This window comes from Rhinopithecus roxellana, chromosome 8 (genome assembly GCF_007565055.1).
Source record: "Rhinopithecus roxellana isolate Shanxi Qingling chromosome 8, ASM756505v1, whole genome shotgun sequence".
NCBI lineage: Eukaryota > Metazoa > Chordata > Mammalia > Primates > Cercopithecidae > Rhinopithecus > Rhinopithecus roxellana.
This window is the reverse complement of record NC_044556.1, coordinates 72902910-72929082: the sequence shown is the minus strand read 5'-3', so window position 1 is coordinate 72929082 and position 26173 is coordinate 72902910. Positions and strand designations below refer to the sequence as shown.

The 26173-nt window shown below is 35.2% G+C and overlaps 1 protein-coding gene across 5 annotated transcripts in view; it reads left to right on the top strand.

The window, feature by feature from the left end:
* The window catches only part of SYT14 (synaptotagmin 14), a 240433-nt gene that overhangs the window by 64774 nt on the left and 149486 nt on the right, over positions 1-26173 (top strand). For all 5 annotated transcript variants that reach the window (XM_030936181.1, XM_030936183.1, XM_030936182.1 and 2 more), the window contains 2 exons: positions 3667-3831; positions 10107-10322. In XM_030936181.1, the coding sequence (XP_030792041.1) occupies positions 3667-3831; positions 10107-10322 (381 nt within the window). The remainder of the gene's footprint in view (positions 1-3666; positions 3832-10106; positions 10323-26173) is intronic.

Below are 26173 nucleotides of genomic sequence, written 5' to 3'. Positions count from 1 at the left end.
GAACAAAGACTAGATTTCACCTTTCTCTGTTACCACTGCTGCTACTTAAAGAACTGAAGATATTTTACCACTGTTGACTTGCTACCATATTTCAGTTTTCTAGTTGTTTTAACCAATATAGTTCTACAAGGCATACTGTAATGCCAGTAATCATGTTACTCCCCAAATACAAAATTTTTTGGATGATATTCAAGGTTCTTTGACAATATGGACCTTGCTTTCATCTCCAGTTACAGCTCCTCTGATATATTCTTGAGCTTTCCTGAATGCACATGTATTTATTAATTCATTCATTCATCCATCCATTTGTCCACAGATGTTTATATGTCAGCTATGTGGTGCTGTCCTAGGTACTTTGAAGATACAGAGGTAAATAAATATGACAGCTGTGATTATTGCCCATTAGTGCTTATAGAATGCCAGGTATATTTTACCAGGTGTCTTATTAAATGCCAGGTGTCTTTAACCATGCTATTTCAAATGCACTTTTACTATTTATAGAGTTTCTATTAATCTTTTATACCCTATTCAAGTGTCATCTCTTCTAAAGCATTTTGTGACTTTCTCAGGTACTGGTTCTTTGTGTTCCAGTAATAATTTATATTCATATCTCTATTATAGTATTTACTATATGTTACACTTACTTGCTTATAGTGGATCTCTCCCACTAGGTTGAATTTTTACAATGGGCAAGAGAAAGATGAAAGAGGAATGTAGAAATAAGAATTGAGGCAAAGGATAGAAAGAGGCAAGAAGAGGAGAGAAGGTAAACAGAAGCAGTATGAGTAGTAGTTAAGACACAGACACTGGGGCCAGACAAGGTTTGAATCCTGACTTACTATCTGTACACATAGTTTAATATCTCTTTGTCTCAGTTTACAATTGGGATGATAATAGGATCATTGTGAAGATTAAATGGGTTAATATATATAAAATGCTTAAAACAGTGAGTGGTATATAGTATATGCTATATGTTTTTGTTGCTATTTTTGTTATCGATAACTAGCTTTCTTAAGTGACATGAGCTACATTTTCGCTTTCATTTAGTTTTCCAAGACATGGGAGATTTTCAGTCTGAATATCTAATCCTGTGTAGCCACTTAAGGCATTAAATGTCTGAGTGTTTTGAGCCTGGACTAAAAGAGGAACTCCTATATATGTTTGCTATTGCAGTGTAATATTGAAATACTGCTCTTTTTTGCCTCTTCATACCAGATTATGTTCTACTTCTGATTTTCCTGGCTATCTGAAATGTTGATTTTAATTATTCTGTTTTCATTTTTACTCCACATCTCAGGCTTGATACATACCACTGTTTTTATGTCATATACCTTAGCTTCTTTTATTAAAATAGTTTTCTTCGCTGGCTGTGCTTCAGCCTGAGGACAAGACAGGCAAGGCTAATATCTGGCTATAATTTCTTGGTTCTAGGAGCAAGATCTGTCCTTCAGCACCAGCCTGATATCCAGCTAGCACTCCTACCATTCCTCCTGCCTCCTACTCTCACTCCTCCTCTCACTCCCATTGCCCCTGCCTTACAGTGTTACTCTGCTTCATCTTCTACTGCAACACCATTGACCCAGCTTTGAAAAGACATAATGTCTTATTCAGTTCTATACCTCGTATGCCTAACTTTTATAAATAATGAAAAAGGAAATCAAAGCACTGATCATTGACCAATTGGTGACTTCATTTTTAACAAATGAGTTAAGATACTATTTGCCATTGCTCTCTGATTTAAGAAAGAATCTTAGAGAAAACAACATTTTAGTTGCTGCTTGAATGATGGAGGAAGAAGAGTAGATTATACAGGGATCTTTGTAGGGGTGTTTGAAACTTAGAAACATTCTCAGCTAGTACTTGAATATTATCTGTAAGACATGGAGGATACAAAAACTTAGCTCCTGTTTAACTTCAAATGACTGATATAGTGACAAATAATAAAAAAGTTGGAAGGAAAGAAAGATTGCCAAGGACTGGAGAAGCTGTCTTTTGTCTTTTCCCACTGTATAAAACCTCTCTAGGTGATTTCATATATTTGCTTGAGACCGAATTCTCTTGAAAATCTAGTGGCTTATCATAACATAATTTCATTCAGTTTCTGGAATATAAACATGATCTTCTGTCTCTGGGCTTTTGCACATGTTATTTCTGCCTGAAGTAATTCTTATTAATTCTTAAAATATAATCATAGAGTCCATAACTTCCAGAAAACCTTTCTTGATCTTTCAGCACTGGAATAAGTGTTCCTGTGGTTCTCATAGTCCCTGTTCTTTCCCAATCATAGCCTTTATTACACTATATTGCCTTTAATACACTGTGTTGTATCGTCCTCACCAGATTGTTCAAGGAACTCAGGAACTGTTTATATAACAATGCCTGGTATATGGTTGGTGCTGCAAATATATAAGTTGGTTGAGTGAACGAGTAGGATGTAGTAGAGAGGCGTTGGTTGTTCCAGGCAAGGGAAGAGGATCAATAAAAACAAGGAGTGTGGTATTGAATATTGCGGATTCTGAGGCAATGAGGATAACATTTGACTGGAGTATAGTATTGAAAAGAGAGGCTGGAGCTTTAAATGCTGTATTAGGGAGTACAAAGTTTATTTACTAAGAAAGAGCGATTGAAGCTTTTAGAGATAAAAATAATGATATGTGTTCTCATAAATTTTGTTAAGTAATATATCCATGTGTGGGATATAACTTTTTTCTAATTCTTTTTTTTTGTTTGTTTGAGACAGAGTCTCACTCTATCACCCAGGCTGGGGTGCAGTGGTGTGATCTCGGCTCACTGCAACCTCTGCCTCTCAGGTTTAAGTGAGTCTCCTGCCTCAGCCTCTTGAGTAGCTAGGATTACAGGTGCCCGCCACCATGCCTGGGTAATTTTTGTACTTTAGTAGAGACAGGGTTTCGCTGTGTTGGCCAGGCTGGTCTCGAACTCGTGACCTCAAGTGATCTGCTCACCTTGGCCTTCCAAAATGCTGGGATTACAGGCATGAGCCACCGTACCTGGCCTTTTTTCTAATTCTTATTTTCAAATTTTTGCAGTGTTCTTCGATGGATGAAACATATGATGACTGCCTGTTTTATAGACTTCTGTCTTTTTTTTTTTTTTTTTAAGACAGGGTTTTGTTCTGTTGCCCAGGCTGGAATGCAGTGGCACAATCTTGGCTCACTGTGGCCTCTGTCTCCCAGGTTCAAGCGATTCTCATGCCTTAGCCATCCAAGTAGCTGGGATTACAGGCATGTGCCACCATGCCAGGCTAAGTTTTGCATTTTTAGTAGAGACAGGGTATCACCATGTTGGCCAGGCTCATCTTGAACTCCTGGCCTCAAGAGATTTTCCCCACTTGGCCTCCCACAATCACACCTCCCACAGGGATTACAGGTGTGAGCCACTGTGCCTGGCTGACTCCTGTCTTTTAAGATTGTTCCTCCGAATATTTCAGGAAACTTAGAAAGTTTGAATGAATGCTGCTGAATAGATTGAACAACTGTCATCAAACTTTGCAGTTTGTTTTTCTTATAAGCGAAACTATTTTTAAACTATGACAATTAAAAAATATGATTCAAATAAGGTAGTAAGCTAACTTATATTTGGGGTTTCCTTCTTATTTGTAGCTTAAAGAAAAATAAATGCTTACAGCTGTGACTTTTTTTTCTCTAGTATCTCCAGAGGCAGTTGGATTTTTGTCAGCTGTTGGGGTGTTTATTATCTTGATGCTGCTCCTTTTTCTCTATATTAATAAGAAGTTCTGTTTTGAAAATGTTGGCGGGTTTCCAGATCTTGGTTCAGAATACAGTACAAGGAAGAATTCACAAGATAAAATTTGTAAGTATCATATTGCTGCTTCTCTTGTTTGTTGTTTTTATCTGTACTATTGCTTACTTATTTTAATATATGCAATAAAAAGGTTGGTTGTGACATGCAGTAAACTAATATTTGAGCTCCTATTCTGTAAAAGATCTGTTGAGTAAATTATGTTCAGGTGTCCTTCTGTTGTTCATGAATTGCTATTACATAAAGGTGAATTGTCTACTATCACAAAATGACATTTTAATTTTCATATGTAAGATATACTTTTGAGCCTATAATAGGAACAGATACACTTGAGGAAGAAGGAAGTGTGTTGTTACTTTATGCAGCATACTTCCATTGTCCAAGAAGCTCTTTAGAGAACTTTTTTCTCCACATCCCTAGAATGCTTTTGAAAGTGTTCACCCTTTTTCTTTACCTGCTATTTAATTTTCAGCTAATGGATAATTTTATTGTTTAGAGGAGTTGGAGGTGGTTCTACTTAGTAACTTAATTTATATATAAATTGTGATGATAAAAAATAGTGTTCTGCTCCCTCCCTTGGCACCATATATTACAGTGTTACTGGATACTAGGAAAGATGAGGGCTGTAATAGCATTCTTTCTCTTATGGAAACATTTTCCTTGGAGTGTTTTTTTAATTACTACAAGAGTTTTTCAAATGTTCTATTTCCAAAGACTGGTTTATAAAAATGATAGCGGAAACGAATTGGAAATTATAAAAGCAAAGTGTTAATTTAGAAGAATGTGACGAAAAAAGCTGAGAAATCTTGCTTTACTTATCTGTGTAAAGAGATAAGTGTTGGAGATATGCTTTTCTCTTACATCTGGTAACTTAAAAGGTGATAGCCCTGTTACTTACAAGAATCTATTAGTTATTAAATTATATTTTGTGACTTTTGCATTAAGAAACTATAAATAGTATTTTATACAGTTTTAATTTGGTTAAGTTCAATGTTTCTTATAATCCACTCCAGTCCTGCTTTTTGATCATTTGTGCAGAAAGAACTGGCTAAAAGTATCTCTTTACTGGCCTTTGGTAATTCTCTGGTTCAGCGTTTCTGGCTTTTCCTTTGTTTAATGACAACTTTGTACAAATTTTATTAAGTACTCCCAAAGAGCTTTTTGTTTATGTGGATTTTATCTATTGATATGTACCATATTAGAGTTAAAACTGAGAAAATTTAAAATATTTATTTTTTAAAAAAACAAGACTATTATACATTAATATAAATAACATATTTAAATTTAAAAAAAACTATCTTCCAAAACAAAAAGAAAATGGGGGAAAAATGGTGAGAAGAGTGATTTTGTTTTATACTTTTTGCAAATCTTTTTAATGACTAGCATAATGGAAGACAGTTGCATTCTCATTTCTGCCTCTACATTCAATCTGTCATGTAGCTTCTGGATAACTCGTGTTCACTTGTGAGCCAATGAGAATGAAAAAGTTAAGTACCCCCTTGCTGTTATTGTAAAACTAGTCTTGACCTTGAGGATCCCTTGAAAATGTCTCAGGGAACTTTATTTTTCTGAGCCTTGTTTTTCTTTCACTTATTAAATAGGAATAATAATATTTACCTCCTAGAATTACTGTAAGATCAAGTAGGATAAAATGTGTCAATTACAATGCCTTGCATATAGTAGCCACTCAGCAGATGTCCACACTTCCTGTCCCCTAATCTTACCACTAGCCAAAATTGTTTAGATATTTCCCTCTAATGTTTTTCTTAATTTGAAATGATACTGGGTAGTTTATTAGTAAGATAGTGTAGTTCCCTTACATAGACTATTAATAAGCAAACTAAAATTACATAATAAAAATCCTTTTTATACTTCTTCTTTCAGGTATAGAATAAAAACCAATAGTATTTGAGGGAAAAATATTGTCTTGCTGCTGTTGCAATAGCTGTGGAGTGAGAAAAAAATGTCATAACGTTTAAACCAAGTGATTTGATTTTTGTTTTTCGGAAGAATCTTTACTTCAGCATATTTCTTTCAATGCATAATGTATTTACAGAAAGACTGAAAGCTACAATGTGAATTGCTAATATTGAGCTGACGAATAGCAACATTTAAGTAAATGTTAAATTCAAGTTCCAAAGTGGTTGATATTTTGAGAAGAGAAAATTCCATTATTGTACCTTTTAGGAACAAGGAATTAGAAAATGGCATTTTTCAGAAATTTCCAACAGAATCTGCCTTCAGTGTCCTCTCTGGTAGACACAATCAGTAGTGCTGTAGAGGATTTGACCACTGCTGTTGGGGAGGTCAGCTATGCTTTAACTGACTCAGTTGCTGAGCAGGTAACAAGTATGATAAGTGGCTTTCGCCCAGAAGAGGAAAGCTCTGTAGCAGAAGAAGCTGTAGACACTTCTAACCAAAAAAATGTCGGGTTAACAGAAGTCTCCAAAAACACTAATTGTCAGAAAACACAAGCCAATTTAGAGCATAGAGCAAAGCAAATAAATACTTGCAAAACTTCACTTTCACAAAAGCAAGATCAAGGTATATATGAAGAAAGAGTATTTAAACATGTTAATGATAGGCAACAGACTCTATCAGGATATCAAGATACTGGTAATACTGGTGATTCTTCTTTGAAAGGCTACATGAATAATGGTGGGATATCAGTTATCAAACAGAGTACAAGGGCTGGATCTATTTGTCAAGAAAGTACCAACAGATGTAAAACAATTGGACTAGGAGTTTCCAATAATGGTAAGAATGATTTAAAGGAGGTAAGATATCAAGAAATGAAAGGAAATCAGAAGAATGCCAATGGAATAAACAAATTGTATGAGCAAAAGAAATACGTTGGTACAGATAATCGTGAAAAGGAAGAATATACTAAATCTCAACATGTATGTTTGGGAAGAGATCAAGAGAATATGGGGCATTTCAATAAATATAAACATCTTCCCAATTTAGGGGATTCAGATCATTTAAAGAAAGCTGAAAAATGTGTTAAAAGTAAAACATCTAAAGGGAATGAATGTTCAGAAAATGAATGTTCTTTAAAAGGTATTTTGACAAGCAATAGACATATGACACAGAAATTCATTATAAAAGAAGACGTACATCCAGCACCATCAACTAATTCTAAATATAAGTTATCTGGGAAAATTGAAGAACAAATAAATTCAAAGAAATACTGTAAAGTGAAAGAAGACATAAAACCAAAGAAAACTGAGGCAATTTCTGCCAAGAAAGGAACAGTAAAGAGTAAAGATGAAAAATATTCTAAGATAATACCAGAAAAAGGTGAGGTCTCCTAATGTTGGTGTGAATGATTAAATTTTCTCTTAATTTTTTAAATTAGTAAAACATCATCCAAATTTCTCAGCTTTCCTATTCATGTGTCTACATTTAAGACTTTCTTGAATCCTTTTACTGGGAAACATTTTTAAAGCCATTCAGTATTTTTTCTAAAATCACTTTAAGAGCATTCATGTTATTTGTGCCGCTAAGTATTGCCCCTGGTCCCTGCATTATTTGGCCAACTTTTCAGCAGCCCTAGTTTTTCTTACTGTCCCTATTATGTATGTAATCGTAGCAGAACTGAAAAGTTTTCTTAATGTCCTCGTGATCCGCCTGCCTTGGCCTCCCAAAGTGCTAGGATTACAGGTGTGAGCCACTGTGCCCGTCCATTCTAGCAATTTTTTGGTTGTCAGATTTAGTGATCTTTGGTAGGCCTAGTTTAGTTCTGATAGACTTACTGCTTAAAGTAGCAAAAATTAAAAAATAATGTAAAATAGTTTACATATTATTTTATTCAGAAAATAATGGTAGAATGGACACTCATAATAAATACATTACAAGTAGCATATAGGGTTTTTAACTTTTTAAATTTGTTTTCATTAAGAAGCATGCTAGTACCTAAAGAAACCAAATATTTCTAACATATTCCACAATATAGTCAGTACTAAACTTACGCATGTTCCCAAATGATTTTCAAAAGCATTTTGATCCATAGGTTAACCCTTCATTTAGCTGAACGGTAATATTACTGGTACCTGTGTTCCAGATTCTGACACAGGGTTTATAAGGTATAGAAAAAGGAGGAAGGCTGGGCATGGTGGTTCACGCTTGTAATCCCAGCACTTTGGGAGGCCGAGGCAGATGGATCATGAGGTCAGGAGATCGAGACCATCCTGGCCAACATGGTGAAACCCCGTTTCTACTAAAAATACAAAAATTAGCCGGGCATGGTGGTGGGTGCTTGTAATACTAGCTACTCGGGAGGCTGAGGCAGGAGAATTGCTTGAACCCAGGAGGTGGAGGTTGCAGTCAGCGAGATCACGCCACTACACTCCAGACTGGCAACAGGGCGAGACTCCTCAAAAAAACAAACAAACAAAAGAAAAGGAAAAGGAAGGGTTTTCTTCTCTATTTCTAATGCAGGTTACGTTAGGTAATGTTTTTTAATAGGTGAAGTTTGGCCACAGACTAATTACCCTCCTCAAGAGACTCAAAACCTTTTGCTGCTTTAAGATCCCCACCGTGGTATCCAACAAAATGCTAACAGCTCTGCACTGGGAGTCAGAGGTCTTTATGGCTCTGCCATCTCATTGTTGTCTAATAGTATTTTCTGCAACAACAAAAAAGTCTTACATCTCTGCATTGTTCCATACAGTAACCACTAGCTGCATGTGGCTGTTGAGCACTTCAAATGTGGCTAATAGCATGGAGAACTGGGTTTCAATTTCTGTTTAATTTTAATTAGTTTAAATAGCCACATGTGACTATTGGCTATGTATTGGGCAAGCACTGTCACAATATGTGACATTGGTGATAGCTTTACCCATTTATGGCTTTATTTTACTGATTTAAAAACTAGGACTAGACTAGATGACATATAACCTCCTTCTAACTCTAAGCATTTAGTTTCTGTCCTGTATTTAAAAATTACTTATTCTGTAACTCCCACTCAAATTTCAGCCTCGATTTCTTTACCACAGATGATCTTAACTGGCTATAAAGAGAAAAATAACCCTGTTGAACTAATGAATTTTAACTACTGTAGTCTCTTCACTTTTCTAGAATTGTTTAATAATTCTAAGAAAGTTGCACCATTGTGCAGTTTCAAAGTGGTTACCTTTTTAAAAAACTGATAACTAGTGCTTTTTAGAACAATAAAAAATTTAGACCTCCTGAAAGTTTTGTTTGAAATTTAGGTATATTTAAGTAAAATTTTCCTAGAAATTCTGCCTTTCACAAGCAGTAAGTGTTAACAGTTTGGTGTATATCCTTACAGATAGTTTTGTCTGTGTATACCTAGACTGCATTGTGTGTGTACATGCCACGTGTGTGTATATATATTTTTCAAACGGGAATGTAATTATAACTTCTACTTTTTAACCTCCTTTTTTCTCATAACATGATATTGTAGTTATTCTTTCCCTGAGAGTTCTTTTAAGTTCACATCCTCATTTTTAATGACTGCATAGTGTATCATTGAATAGATATATCATAATTTATTTAAACAAAGCCCACTGATGGACATTTAGATTATCTCTTTTGCCATTAAATACAATGCAGTGAATTGTTTCAAAAATCTCTCTTTACTCATCTGCTTAATTAATTTCTTAGGCTGAATTCTTAGAAATAGAATTGGTAAATTCCTGGAAATGGATCAGAGTATGCAGATTTAAAAGTTTAATATATTTTGCCAAATTGCTCTCTAGGAAAGTAGTATCAGTTATAATTTCACCAATAGTGTATACCTGTCCATTGCTGTATTTTACTGTTAGTACTGAGTATTATCAGTTTTGAAAATTTCGACCAAAACGAGAACCAGAAATGTGTCTTTTAATGTGAATTATTTGAATCAGATCCATAGTACTGGCAATACTTAGAACTTCACTTATGTGTTACTTGTACTTCAAAAAATGTAAAATGGTAAGTACTATAATTTCCTTTATATATGACATGGTTGAAAAATCCCTGTGACTAACAAACATTATTTATATAATAGAATATACAAGCTGATCTTTTTCCAAAGCTTGGGCTTCTTATGTGAAAAAATTGTATTTCTTTAAATCTGAAAATTCAGGTTATATATGTGTATATATATATGTGTGTGTGTGTGTATATATATATTTGTGTATATATATGTGTGTGTGTATATATACATTTGTGTATATATGTGTGTGTTTATATGTATAACTTCAGCAAATTTTCCATACTTGATTGCATAAAAATTTTCATTTGACAGGCCCAGCAGGGCCAGTTGAGGGGAGGGAAATTTTTTTTCAATTATGGTTTGTTCTTCATGTCATTCCAAATAGATAATTCCTACATGGACAAAGATGAGCATGGTTCGTCCTCTGAAAGTGAAGATGAAGCACTGGGTAAATATCATGAGGCCTTATCCAGAACACATAATTCCAGACTACCACTGGCAGATTCTAGACAAAAGAACTATGCTTGGGAAACAAGGCAGAAATACAGTCCTCTATCCGCAGAGTATGATGGATACAGTAGTGAAGCATCAATAGATGAAGGTAAGATGGGCTGTTTTATTTTTTTACATGACACACTATAGTATTCGATTACTTGTGCCTGAAATTCTAGGAATCTGTGGTTGCAGAATAAACAAGAGAGCTCACACAGTAGAGTCACATTTCTGGAAATGTAATTTATTCAAATTCATATCTTTGGGCTCAGGCCAAAAATCAAAACCAATACCAAAACACCCCAAAGCAAAAACCAAATAATTTACGTGATGTGATAATTGTAGCTCTCATTTCACAGTGAACATATGCTTAGCAAGCATGATATGGAAGATGTGAATCTACTGTTCTCTCGGATGGAATCAGTTCTCTATACCTGTTATAGGAACTGATAGAGTTTAAGTCTCTCACGGTGTTGAATATGATTCCAGTGTGTAAATGAATGCTGTTTCATTCAATATGGCTCCTAAACACCAGCCAAATGTTACACATGGCACACAGCGGAAGAAATGGTAATCTGTTTTGTGCAGAAGGGAAAACTGTCTGAGATGAATTTATTGAGAGCTGGTACTATATTATACCATGCTTTAAAGGCAATATAAGGGATTTTCAAGGATTTCAGTAATTTGAAGAATTATTTGTCTCTAATTGATTTTGTGTTATGTGCTGAAATTGACTTTAAAACTGAACCTGTACAGAAGATGTCAGTCCATTTATACATGTTTTTACATCTTTCTGTGACATAAATAAGACAGGTTTTGCCATTAATTAAAGCATCTTTATTTCCACATTTAAATAAATTATTCACTTGCTTAGTAGACTGTATGGGTGCTCATCATGATTATTATTTTTATACCCAGATACGAGGGAAAGAATAACATATCCTAGATATCATTTTTATCAGTATACATAAACACAAGCTATCTTTGATTTTGTAGCTGTGACTTAATGTTTTAGGGCTTATTACTATTGATGACTTTAAATCTTATCCCAACATGTACAATTGTCAAAGGGGGTAAATCGTCTATTACTGTATTTGGCTTCATGCCAACTAAAGATCAGTGCACCTCAATTCTTATGTCTGCTAGTACACAGATATAATAATAAATTAATCAAATACTGAATGATTACTATATGGTCATTATGAGATTCAAGGAAAAAAATAAAAAATATTTGACACGTACTCTACCTTCAAAAATACAGTGTAGTACTAGGGAAAAGAAGACATGTGCTTACTAAGTTAATTAAATAATGCAAAGCAGTAAAACCAGTCCCCAAGTTATGTACACCTCTGGTACAAGAATAGTAGAGCAGGAAGAGAATGTGTTTTGAGATCTGGTCCTTATTAACATTCTGGCTATATCTCTTAACATACTAGCTGTGAGACCTTTGGCAATATAGTTCATTGTTTTTAGATTTCTTTCATTGTCTGTAAAATATGAATAATACTGAACTGGTAGGGTTGCCATGAAAATTAAATTATAGATGTGGTACAGTTTTCAGCATAGTGTCTGATAGCTCCTAGGTAAGTGATAAGTAAATGTAGCTAATTATAATGGTAGTGAAAACAGTGATGGTCATGAGCAAGCCCTGAGTGTGCATTCCTTTTTTGCAGGTGTACATTTAGGATTTATTTTCTATTCATTTCTCTTTCCTCTCACCCCAACACCCCTCTGCTGTCTTGAGCACGTCTCGGTAGTTCTGTTAGTCTAGCCTGACTTTATAGACTATGGAAAGAGCAGTGAGGAGAGAGATACAACCTAGGTGCTTTTACTATTCTTGCCCTAACCTCTGCGAGTGGTCCAAGTGTCCCAGAATCACTTTCTCATTTTAGTTTACCCATATATTTAGGAGCTATCCTGTACTTTTTTACACATTTCTACCCTAAATTATTTGATGAAACACTTAATTTTAGGCATTCTGAGATTAGATTTATTTATTTTATAAACATGAAAAGCTTTTGTGAATACTTTTTAGCAGTCATACACTGCTAGATACTGTGGATATGAAGATCATAAGCTTGTTTCTCTCAAAAAGCCTACTGACGGCTAGGCACGGTAGCTTACGCATATAATCCCAGCACTTTGGGAGGCCGAGGTGGGCGGATCATGAGGTCAGGAGATCGAGACCATCCTGCCTAACATGGTGAAACCCCGTCTCTACTAAAAAAATAGAAAAAATCAGCTTAGTAAAAAAAATCATTTTTTACTAAACAAAAATCAGCTGGGTGTGGTGGTCGGTGGCTGTAGTCCCAGCTACTCAGGAGGCTGAGGCGGGAGAATGGCGTGAACCCAGGAGGTGGAGCTTGCAGTGAGCCGAAATTGCATCAGTGCACCCCAGCCTGGGCAACAGAGCAAGACCCTGTCTCAAAAAAAAAAAGCCTACTGACTGGAGGAGGAAAATCAGTGAGTGTATATGTAATATAATATGTTGAGAGGTCTGTTAGTCACATGAACAAAGTGCAGTAGAAATATAGAGGAGGGGAAAAAAAAGAAAAACTGTTTTGAGATGGAGTCTCACCCTGTTGCCCAGGCTGGAGTGCAGTGGCATGATCTTGGCTCACTGTAACCTCTGCCTCCGGGGTTCAAGAGATTCTGCTTCCTCGGCCTCCTGAGTAGCTGGGATTACAGGTGCGTGCCACCACGCCCAGCTAATTTTTGTACTTTTAGTGGACTTGGGGCTTCACCATATTGGCCTGGCTGGTCTCGAACTCCTGACCTTCTGATCTGCCCACCTCGGCCTCCCAAAGTGCTGGGATTACAGGTATGAGCCACCGCACCCAGCTGACAAAACTTTAAAAGGTAAAAATAAAAAAAGATACACAGAGTAGGAGGTGATTTCGATTTTGGGAGATAGGAATCTCAGGAAGTCTAATGGGGTCTAGGTGGGCTGGACTTGAGTGAGAATTATTTCAACAATCATGGAATAGGGCTTTCATGCAATCATGAATCCAAAAGAAAGTGTATTTCAGTGCCTCTAACTTGGGATCTTTGTTCAAAGAAGGGGAATGCCTTGCTCAGTAGTTTTTAAGCAGGCGAGTATGATACAATGTAGAGAATATTTCAGGGATGGAGAAAAATCCACTTGACTCCAGCACAGCTGCATCTAATCACATACATCTGAGGGAATAGGAGTTAAAATTGAAAAGAGAGATGAGGTCGAAGGCCTGGAGTGAGAATTTGCTGAAGAGTTTTTTTACTAAGGAACCATAATCAGGGTTGTGCTTTAGAAAGATTAATTTAGCAGCAAGCAGACTGTCAGAAAAGATACTGGTTAAGGAAATCTATGGGGTAGTATATGTGGAAAACGATAGAAGTCTGAATTACAGTAGTGGCAATAGAAATAAAGTAAGATAGGAGAGAGATGATTGAGGTAGAATTTACTGGATTTAGGATCTGAACGTGTTCGGAACATTTGGAAAAAGAAAGGAAGCATCAGAGATGACTGATTTCCATCATGTATGGTGAGGAGAATGATGATGTCATTAATATAAATATGAAATCCAGAGAGGGACCTGTGTTTGGTTGAAAGGGGGCAGTGGATAAGAGATATAGTAAGTGATTTTACATAGTGATAAGAGGATATTTAAGCAGTTGGAAATGGCTATCAAGCTTGTAATCATGAATGCATTTGAGGGAGAAGTTTTCAAATCATATATGCTTAGAGAATAGAAACTATGGGCATGAATTAAATTGATGAAGGAGAATGCGTGGAGAGAAAAGATCAGAGAATCATTTCCTTTGACAGGAGAATTAGGGGTGTCATGAAAAGACACAAAGAAACAGTAAAAGAGATAAAGAGGAGATTCAGGAAAATGTTATATTTTATCAGCCTTGGAAGAAAAGTTTTAGAAGAAGGAAGGCAGCGTGGTTGGGGAGGGTGATAATTCAGATAAACCCATTTGTCCAGTAGAAGTTGATCAATCATTTTCAATTAGAGTTTTAGGAGAGTAATAAGGAAGTCAGATTGAATGTTAAGGAGAGGATAAGTGGTAAGGAAGTATACATTTGCTGCCTAGGCTTTCTTACCATCTATTCTCTCCTTATCAACTCTGAGAGTCAGAGAGGTGGTTGAGGGGTTTTGTTTGTAACCCAACTGTTCACTTTCTTTCTCTCACCCACTGGTACTCCCCTCTGTTATATGTTTGGGAAAGAAGGGGGTTTGCGTCTCCACCTGGTGGTTGCCCCTTGGCAAAGCTGCTTCTGCAGAAACTGCTACTTTGTAGCTGATCACCCATCTAAGAGAACTGCTGGGTACAGTTCTCTTGGTAGGACTTCATTCATTTTCTTGTGTGAGTATAAAATAAATGACACACAAGTAAAGAGATGAATAGAGTAAGTTACATTTCTTATTGCTCTGATCCTGTAGTCTGCATGTGACCATCACACAAGTTTATAAAGGTTAAACTTGACTAATGTGAGTTAACTAAAGGGAATCACAAGGTAGAAGGAAAAATATTTAAAAATATATATTTTTTTACATGGCATAATATTTACCTCATTAATGCTAATAAGGAAACTTTAGTCTATTTCTCAACAGCCTAAGTAATTCCAGTTGAGAAACTTTGGAACAGCCAATTTTGAAAACAAATCTGCAGGAGTAGAGAAGATTAGAGAGGACCTGAAGAGGTATTAGGAGACACCAGTGCAAGAGAAATTTTACCAGGTAGCGAGGACTGCCATTTATTGAGTTCCTACCATGTGCCTCACTCTGTTTCTGTTATGCTGTCATATTTAATTTTCATTGCCATGTATGGTGGTCGGTAAGATTCTACAGAATTGAAGTGACTTTAAGTTGATTATTTTTTTTTTTGAGACGGAGTCTCACTGCTGTCGCCGGGGCTGGAGTGCAGTGGCCGGATCTCAGCTCACTGCAAGCTCTGCCTCCCGGGTTCACACCATTCTCCTGCCTCAGCCTCCCGAGTAGCTGGGACTACAGGCGCCCGCCACCTCGCCCGGCTAGTTTTTTGTATTTTTTAGTAGAGACGGGGTTTCACAGTGTTAGCCAGGATGGTCTCGATCTCCTGACCTCGTGATCCGCCCGCCTCGGCCTCCCAAAGTGCTGGGATTACAGGCTTGAGCCACTGCGCCCGGCCTAAGTTGATTATTTTTTTTAACCCAAAGTTACACAGCAAGATAAAAACTATACTTGTCAAGTTGACAGCAAAATTAATGTTATTTGGCTTTCATTAGGTCATCACTGCTACTTTAATATTTCCCCTAAGTCTGTTTCATACAAGATGAACCCCTTCAGTTGGTCCTTTAGAGTAGGTTATATGTTATAAATCTGAAATACACATATTCTAGAAAAAGTAAGAAAATGTAATGGCGTATTTGTTGATCATGTTTTCTCCTCTAGGTGGCCGTATTAATCTTCTGGTTTTTTTTTTTTTTTTTTTTGGAACTACAAAAAGGATGATATCTGTAAGAAATTTTTCTAGAATAAAGAAACATTAAAATAATTTATCAAATCCTTTTGTTCCCAATTTTAATTTATTTTTACTGTGTTGGGCTTAAAATTAAGGGCATTTTCTGATAAACCGCTCTAGTTTTAAAAAGGTCAGTGTCAAAATATGGTTTGTGGATATCTTGTTTAATTGATGAGCTAGACCAACCTCTGAAATTTCATTCACGCTAATTAATACTTTCTATTTTTATATTAGATAGAAGCTTATTAAAGATGATTATATATGAAGATCAAGTTCAGTGTAAAATTACTAGAATGTCTTTTGTTATTGATAGCTTTTTATTATTAGTTTACCATAGAGATTACATAGATATAGTTACATATTATGGAAAGCTGTATTATTAAATTTACATTATTTATTGTGGGGGCAAGTTAATATAAAACACCATGGAAAAATAATTTTCATCATCACTTATGTCTCAGGGTATATAGCTTACACACACACATACATACACACAGCCGTACGTGTCATTCTCTTTCTGTTATAGCTATGCCACAAGCTTCATTCTATTAATTTTGATGTTACCTTAAAATTAGGACTACCAAAATATATTTATTTATTCCTTTTATTTATATTTTACTTTTATAGTAATTTAATATGTAAGAGTAATAGATTGTTTATATTTCCTTTAAGTCCATTTTAACTGTTATATTAAAAAATTGTTTTATTAATTTTCATAATTTCTTTGCAAAGTGGAAAAGTACTAAAAATTCTCTCTGTATTTTCCAGAATTCTTTGATATAAAAATAGTGTAGTGACTTTGAATAGTTAAAGTTAGGTATATTACATTTGACTCTTGAATATACCTAGGAGTTAGAGGCACTGATCTCCCCGTTCAGTCAAAAATTCACATATAACTTTTGATTCACCAAAAACTTAACTACTGATAGCCAACTGTTGACTGGAAGCCTTTATTGATAATATTAACAGTCAATTAATGCATATTTTAAATTTTATCTGTATTACATACTGTATTATTATAGTAAATTAGGCTAGAAAAAAGAAAATGTTATTAAGAAAATTATAAGGGGACTTGGGCGCAGTGGCTCATGCCTATAATGTCTCTACAAAAAATTTTAAAAAACTAGCCGAGCCTGGTGGCCCTTGCCTGTAACCTTGATTTCTCGGGAGGCCAAGTTGGGAGGACCACTTAAGCCCAGGAGTTTGAGGTTGCAGTGAACTATGATCATGCCACTACACTCCAGCTGAGGCAACAGAGTGATACCCTGTTCCAAAAAAAATAAATAAATAAGGAAAAGAAAATATCTTTACTGTTCATTAAGTGGACATGGATTATCAAAAAGGTCTTCATTCTTATCTTCATGTTGAGTGGGCTGAGGAGGAAGAGGAGGGGTTGATCTTGCTGTCTCAGGTGCCAGAGATGGATGAAAATCTATTTATAACTACACTCACACAATTCAAACTCCTGTTGTTCAAGGGTCAACCATACATATTTATTTAGATTTTTGGTACACGTTTTTCTTAATTTCAGATTTTTGTTTATGAACATCTCTCCTCTAAGGAATTCTTTATCATGTGTATATTTTTAAAATATGGCGAATTTGAAGAGGAAATAATCTTGACCCTTATTTTACTGCAACTTTGGTGTTTTGGAGATCTTTTTATGTGATGGGATGAATTCCTCCCAATAGTGTAGAATTTTATTTTATTTTTTACATCTACAGTATTTATTTTTCTCTTTTTATTCCTTATTGTGATAAAATATATACCGCACAAAACGTATCATTTTAATAATGTTTAAATGTACAGTTCAACGTCATTAAGTATATTCACATTGTTGTACAACCATCATCACTATTCCATCTCTAGGATTTTTTCATCATCTTAAATGGAAACTCTATACCCATTAAAAAATAAGTCTTCCAACTCCTCCTGCTCCTCCAGGTCTCAGCTTAGATGTCACTTCTCCAGATCTGTTTGAGGGGCTCCATCCATACGCTTCCAAAGAATCGTGCTCTTCCCTTGTCAAAGCACCTACTGGATGATAACTCCTCTATTCCCCATTTGACTGTAAGTTCTGTGAGGCCAAGCCCAGGCAATGTGCAGATTTTATCCTCTGTTATCTTTAGTGTGTGGCATAGTGCTGATAGATGCTAAAATACATATACACAAACACATTTTTAGAGTAAATGAATGAGAACACAAATGCCAAATCCAGCTCCACTATGCTGCCTGGCTAACCCAACTAGTTAGCCAAGACTCAAGCCTTATTGGGAATTCTCCTCCCAGTATTATACCATTTTCATGGTCAATAAAATTTCATCCATTTGAAATAAATGGAGGGAAGCCTACTGTGAATTACTGAGAAACTGTACCATTTTAAAAGAAGTTTTGGTGCTTTCAGGTAAGCCCTAAAAAATATCTTTCCTGTCTGAACAAATACTTTGCAATTTGTTCACTTATTATTTGCCTTCAAATGATGTTAAAATATCTTTAAAGGTGATGAAACCCCTTTCTTAAGTAAATGGAGCAACAATCCTGAAAAAAAAAAAAGTCTTTTATTCTCTCATCCCAGCCTCGAATAACCAATATTCTACTTGCTGTCTCTATGAATGTGACTACTCTGGGTAGCTCATATAAGTAGAATCATACTGTATTTGTCCTTTTTTTGTCTCGCTTATTTCAGTCAGCATGATGTCATCAAGATTCATCCATGTTGTAGCATGTATCAGAAGTTTGTTCCTTTTTTTTCTTCAATTTTGAAATAGTGGTAAAATACACATAACATAAAATTTACCATCTCAACTGTTTTTAAGTGTACAGCTCAATAGTTTTCAATCCAATTGTTGTGCACCATCACCACTATCCATCTCTAGAACTCTTCATCTTGCAAAGCTGAACTCCATACCCGTTAAACAACTTTCCATCCCCTCTTCCCCCAACCCTGGCAGTCACCATTCTACTTTTTGCCTCTGTGGTTTTAACTACTCTAAGTACTTCATATAAATGGAATCATATCTTATTTGTCTTTTTGTGACCAACTTATTTCACTTAGCATAATGTCCTCAGTTTCATCTGTGTTACAGCATGTATCAGAATATTCTTCCATTTTAAAGCTGAATAATACTCTGTTTTGTGCATGTGCCATATTTTGCTTAACCATTTATCCATTGGTGAACACCTGTATTGCTTCTGTGTTTTAGCTGTTGTGAATAATGCTGCTATGCACATGGGTGTACAAATATCTCTTTGAAACTCTTCTTTCAGTTCTTTTGAGTATGGACCCAGAAATGAAATTGGTAGGTCTATGGTAATTCTATTTTTAATTTTTTTAGGAACTGCCATACTATTTTCCACAGTGACTATACTATTTTACATTTCCTTCAGTAGCGTACAAGGGTTCCAATTTCTCCACCTCCTAACCAACACTTACTGTTGTCTGTTTTTTCAAAATAATAGCCATTCTAATAGGTATGAGGTGATATCTTACTGTAGTTTTGATTTACATCTCCTTAATTATTAGTGATACTGAACATCTTTTCATGTGCTTCTTGGCTGTTTGTATATCTTTTTTTTGAGAAATGTCCAAATCTTTTGCCCATTTTGGATTCGCGTTGTTTGTTGGTTGGTTGTTGACTTTTAGGAATTCTCCATATATTTTGGATATTAATCTCTTATCAGACACACAGTTTGCAAATATTTTTTCCCATTCTGGACTGGCATTTTTTACTCTGTTGATAGTATCTTTTGATAGACAAAATGTTTTAATTTTCATGAAATCCACTTTGTGTATTTTTTGTTGTTGTCTGTGCCTTTGGTGTCATGTCCAAGAAATCTGCCAAATCCAATGTTGTGAAGCTTTTTCCCTATGTTTTCTTCTAAGAGTTTTGTAGTTTTAAGTCATGGTTATGATGTGATCCATTTTGAGTTAATTTTTAAATATGATATTAGGCAAGGGTTCAGTTTCATTCCTTTACATTTGGATATCCAGTTTTCCCAGAACATTTGTTGAAAAGGCTCTTCTACATTGCATGGTCTTGGTCCCCTATCAAAAATCATTTGACCGTATATGGAAGGTTTTATTTCAGGACTTTCTGTTTCCTTCCATTGGCCTATGTGTTTGTCTTTGGCCAGTACAACAGTGTTTTGATTACTGTAGCTTTATAGTACGTTTTGAAATCAAGAAGTTTGAGTCCTCTAGCTATGTTTCTCTTTTTCAGAATTGGGATCTCATTGGATTCCATATGAATTTCAGGATGTTTTTCTATTTCTGCAAGAAACATCATTGGAATTTTATGGAGGTGGCATTAAATCTGTAAATCACTTTGGGTATTATTGACATCTTAATATTAAGTTTTCTAAGCATCAACATAGTGTGTCTTCTCATTTATTTATTTATTTATGTCTTTACTTTCTTTTGGAAATGTTTTAGTTTTCATTGTACAAGCCTTTCACCTCCTTAGTTAAGTTTATTCCTAAGTATTTTGTTCTTTTTGATGTAGTTGCAAATGGAATTGTTTTCTCAGAAATTTCCTTTTCAGATTGTTCATTGTTAGTGTATAGAGATGCAGCTGATTTTTTTAATGTTGATTTTGTATCCTGCTGCTTTGCTGGATTTCTTTATTAGTTTTTTGGTTTGTTTGTTTGTTTTTAGTGGAGTCTCGCTCTGTTGCCCAGCCTGGAGTGCAGTGGTGTGATCTTGGCTCACTGCAACCTCTGCTTCCTGAGTTCAAGTGATTTTCCTTCCTCAGCCTCCTGAGTAGCTGGGATTACACCATGCCCATGCCCAGCTAATCTTTGTATTTTTACCAGTGATGGGGTTTCACCATGTTGGCCAGGCTGATCTTTAACTACTGACCTCAAGTGATCCGCCTGCCTCAGCTGCCCAAAGTGCTGGGATTACAGGTGTGAACCACTGCACCCGGTCTGATTTGTTTATTAGTTCTAGCAGTTTTTTCTAAGGTGGACTCTTTAGGATTTTCTGCATAGAAGATCATATAATCTGTGAGCAGAGATAATTTTTTTCCTCTTCACTTTGGATGCCTTTTATTTCTTTTTCTTGCCTAATTGCTCTGGCTAGGACTTTCAGTACTATGTTTAGTTGAAGTGGTGAAAGTAGGCATGCCTGGCTTTTTCTTGATCTTAGAGGATAAGATTTCAGTCTTTTATCATTGAGTATGATGAAGTGAGGAGTGTTTTAGGAAAGTATGTCAACTTTCTCTGTTGTTGGGATTCATGCATGTCTGTGCGTGACTGTTGGACAGGGAGGAGAGTGTGAGAGAAGATCACTTATAAGAACAGTTTCTTGAGAAAGGTTTAGGAACCAGACATGGTGAACTTGGCTCAGTAATAAAACTAATTAGTATGGGAACGCAGTGTTTTGTTTGTTTTGTTTTGTTTAGTCAATACAGGTTCTCAATCATTTGCCCAGGCTGGAGTGCAGTGGCACAATGATGGCTCACTGCAGCGTTGACCTCCTGGGCTCAAGCAGTCTTCCACCTCGGTCTCCTGAGTAACCAGGACTATAGGCGTGCACCACCATGCCTGTCTTTTTTTTTTTTTTTTTGGTAGAGATGGTGGTTTCTCCATGTTGCCCAGGATGGGGCAGTTTTAAATATAGCTTGCTATCTGTATCTGTTGATAGTATCATATGGTTTTTCTTCTTCAGCTATATGTGATGGATGGATTACATTCATTCATTTTCAGATGTTGAACCAGCCTGGCATACCTGGAATAAAACTCAGTTGGTTGTGGTTTTTATTCATTATTGGACTTGATTTGCTAATGATTTGTTTGGGATTTTTGAATCTTTCTTCATGGAGATATTGGTCTGTAGTTTTCTTTTCTTGTAATATATTTGGTATTAGGGTGATGCTGGCCTCATAGGATGAGTTAGGAGATATTCACTCTATTTCTGTCTTCTGAAAGAGAGTGTACAGAATTGGTGTCATTTCTCCCATAAATGCTTGGTAGAATTTACCATTGAATCCAAAATTTCTGCTTTGGAAAGTTATTAATAATTGATTCAATTTTTAAGTAGGTATATACCTATTCAGGTTGTCTGTTTCTTCTTGTGTGAGTTTTGGAATACCGTGTGTTTTAAGGAATTGGTTTATTTCACCTAGGTCATCAAATTTGTAGGCACAGATGTTGTTTATAATATTCCTTTGTTATCCTTTAATATCAGTTTGGCCAGTGGTGGTGGAGATTGCTATCTGTTTCTCAGGTTGTTTTCCTGTTACAGCTTTTACCTGATTCGTGCCTGAGTTCTGTGAAGTGCAAGGAGGCCATTGTAAGACCTCAAAAACCTGTTTTAATAAATCCTGTAATGCCCACCTATTGTTGTTTAGGGATTTTTTCTAAAAGAAGGTAACAAGAAGGAGAGAGATTTATTCTTTCCCTCTTTGCTATGGACTACTGTGCACTTGAGCATCTTCAGGACAAATAAGGGACAACTAGCAGAGAATGACCATGCCCAGAAGTAGAACAGGAAAGTAATACCTGGTGGAGCATTTAAATGCCATGGCAGAGTTAAGTTATCTTCCTTTTTTCTCTTCTTCCTATAGTCTTTTTTTTTTTTTTTTTGCAGAGAAAGATGTCATTGGAATCAACTGAAGATGCTAGATTAAGAAAGATTAAGTACACTGCCATCATTTACCTCTAACTCAGATATTTTTGTTTAGTACCGACATAACAGAATGGTATCAATGCAGTTGAATTTCAATAGCATACCAGCTGCTTCTGAAATAATTAAGTAAGCAGTGTTTTCTACCAGTTCTTCCTACTTTTGTCTCTTGTATTACCTTTTTATCACCATCTTTTACCTTTAGGTTGCCCTAAGCACTTCATCAGGTTTGTCTCACACCAAGTATCTCTTCTTCTCAAATCATGTTTTCCTCTCTTACCAGTAGAAAGATTCTTTACCACTAGAAGTTTCCAAGTTATCGTTTATTTCCTTTCTAAAAATGGAAGTAAAAAGGGGGAGCAGAGGAAAACCTAGCTTCAGTTAGAGTATTAAACCATGTGAAATCATACTTGTTTGTTTATGATATTAACTCCTCATACCCGCTTCTTTCATTTTTCGTACGAGTGACTCTGATTATAGTACCCAGTAAAAAAACCCCATCATGAGAAGTAGAGTGTAAATATTAATAGTTACAAATAAATACGGTAACAGAATATATCAATTCTGTTGGTTTTTTATTTAAATACTTACTATGAAGACAATAATTAGAAACTGATTAGTTTAGCTATACTGTTCTCCTAGTTTACTCTTCCATGTTTTCCATTCTACTAATTGTTTGTAATAGAAGCTTACCTATACATTTGCACTATTTATTTATGTACTCTCTAAATTTGTTCATAGTACTCCCCAAATTATTGCATTTTCAATATTTTTTTTTTTTTTTGGCCTTAAAACTGAGTTTTAATATGTGACGGGATCATTCAAATATCCTTTCTTTCCAGTTACTGCTATAGTACAAACTAGAATAAGAATTAGGGGAGACAAAAAAAGTAGAAGTCAGTTACAGTAGTGAAAACATACATTGAAATGTTCAGATGATAATGTCAGAAGAACATGTCCCGTCTGTCCTCTCTTGAGGCAGATATTAATCAGGGTTTGAGTTTTGAGAAGCAAAAAGAAAGGAGACCTGACTAAATGCAAACTTTTATTGGACCATAGGGGTAGACCGTGAGAGTTGAGCTAAAGATATAAATATATACATTATACTTTATGGTAATATGTTTCTGTGGCTTCATTCATGTTAAATAATTACAGAGCCATTTTAAAGAGGTAAATATCAACTGAATATCATTAGTTTTGGGTGAAATAGAATTGAGATTCTGTTTATATTAATGCATAATTCTGAAAAATCCTTCATCTAAGCAATCTTAATGTGGAGCTCTCTTTTTGAGATTTCCTACCTTTGAGAAAATAAACTACATTGAAATCTTTGATGTGTGAATCAAAAATTACCTTGAGAATGTAAGAGGTGTTTTGACGCCTTAGAATATCTCTTTTATTTTGCTTGATGTGCACTCATAAGGGTAAAGATTTTCCTAGAAGATCAGATTATATTTAAGTCTGAGTTGCTGAAATGCCATCCACCAAAAGTAAGATCATTTAAATGGATTTTGAGTCTTAGTAAGGCAGTTATTTACTATTCAGATAGTTATGAAAAAAGCATTTGGCTTTTTATAATTTAACCAATCTTTTAGTCGTTGTGCCTTGATTTTAGTAGGTAACTGAAAAACATACCATGAGATTTTGGTCATTGGTAATTTTGAAAATGCTTCTTTAATTAAGTATAAATTTAATAAAGCATAACACTTTATAAGGAAAATATTTACACCCTTAAACATTTTTACTTGTTTCTCAAAGAAAGAATATACCCTTAAATTTTTTTATAATTTCATAGTGAACAGCTTTTTCAAGATGATGGATTACAATATTTTGGAAGTCTGGAAAACCTGTATTTTTAGTACATTAATAAAAAGTTAGTTCTGCAAATAACAATAGCTACGCTTTATTAATGATTATGTGGTGAATAATATTGTAAACATTTTACATAAATTAATTCATTTAATCTTCAAAATAACCATAAGGGACAAGTTTTATTAGTGTCCATATTTTGAAGATGAAGAAACTGAAACACAATGAGGTTAAGGAACTTAGATCTAAGGTTAATAGCAAGTATATGGCAGGGTCAAAATTTAAATACACTGTGTCTGCCCTCAGAGCTAATGCACCAAACTCCTCTGCTGAAATAACTTAGATAACATAATATGAGAAAATTTTTTTTGTATAACTGTTACACCCAAGTAAATCTTTATTGCTGTTTTATTTTTATTGTGTAAGTAATACATGTTCATTATAGAAAAATCAGAAGTTAAAATTTTTATATATATATATTTTTTCTTTTTTTAAGTAGATGTAAGGGGTATAAGTACAGTGTTGTTGCATAGATATATTGCATAGTGGTGAAGCCTGGGCTTTTAGTGTAACCATTACCCAAATAGGGTACACTGTACTCATTAGGTAATTCTCATCCCTCACCCACCCACTTTCCCTCTCACTTTGCTGAATCTTCAGTTTCTATTATTCCACTCTCTATGTTCACGTGTAAATATTACCTAGCTTCCACTTGTAAGTGGGATCATGCAGTATATGACTTTATGCTTCCGAATTACTTTACTTAAGATAATGACCTCCAGTTCCATCCATGTTGCTGCAAAAGACATGATTTCAATTTTTTATGACTGAGTAGTATTCCATGGTATGTGTAAACCACATTTTCTTTATTCAGTCCTCTGTTGAACACTTAGGTTGATTCCATATTTTGCTACTGTGAATAGTGCTGTGATAAACATGTAAGTGCAGGTATCTTTTCTGATATAACGATTTCTTTTCCTTTAGGTATATACCCCAGTATTGGGATTGCTGGATCGAATGGTAGATCTACTTTTAATTCTTTCAGAAATCTCCATACCGTTTTCCTTAGAGGCTGTACAAATTTACATTCTCACCAACAGTATATAAGCATACCCTTTTCTCCACGTCCTCGCCAACGTGTTATTTTTTGACTTCTTAATAACAGCCATTCTGACTGGTGTCATATGCTTGTTGACCATTTGCAAAATTGTATGCCTTCTTTTGCAAAATGTCTGTTCATTTCCTTTGCCCACTTTTTCATAGGGTTATTTGGGGGATTTTGGTTGAGTTGTTTGCATTCCTCATAGATTCTGGATATTATTACTCCTCTATCAGAGGCATAGTTTGGAAATATTTTCTCCCATTTTTCAAGTTGTCTGTTGACTGTGTTGATTGTTTTTTGCTGTGCAGATGCCTTTTAGTTTATATAGTCCATTCGTCTATTTTTGTTTCTGTTGTTTCTGCTTTTGATGTCTTAGTCATGAATTCTTTGTCTAGGCCAAGGCCCAGAGGAGTTTTTCTTAGATTTTCTTCTAGAGTTTTTAAAGTTTCCAGACTTGTATTTAAGTATTTAATCCATCTTGAGATAATTTTTGTATGTGGTGAGAGATAGGGGTCCAGTGTCATTTTTCTGCATATAGCAGAGGAATGGAAATCCAATTTTCCTAGCACCATTTATGGAATAACATGTCATTTCCCCAGTGTATGTTTTGGTTGACTTTGTTAAAGATCAGTTATTCCTGGGTTCTCTATTCTGTTCCATTCATCTGTAAGTCTATTTTTGTACCAGTACCATGCTGTTTTGGTTATTATAGCCTTATAGTATAATTTGAAGTCAGGTCATGTAGTGCTTCCAGCTTTGTTCTTTTTGCTTAAGATTATTTTGGCTATTTGGGCTCTTTGTTGGTTCTGTCTGAATTTGGAGATTGTTTTTTCTGATTCTGTGAAAAATGATATTGATATTTTGATAGGGATTCCATTGAATCTATAGATCACTTTGTGTAGTATGGTCATTTTAGTAGTATCAATTCTTCCGATCCC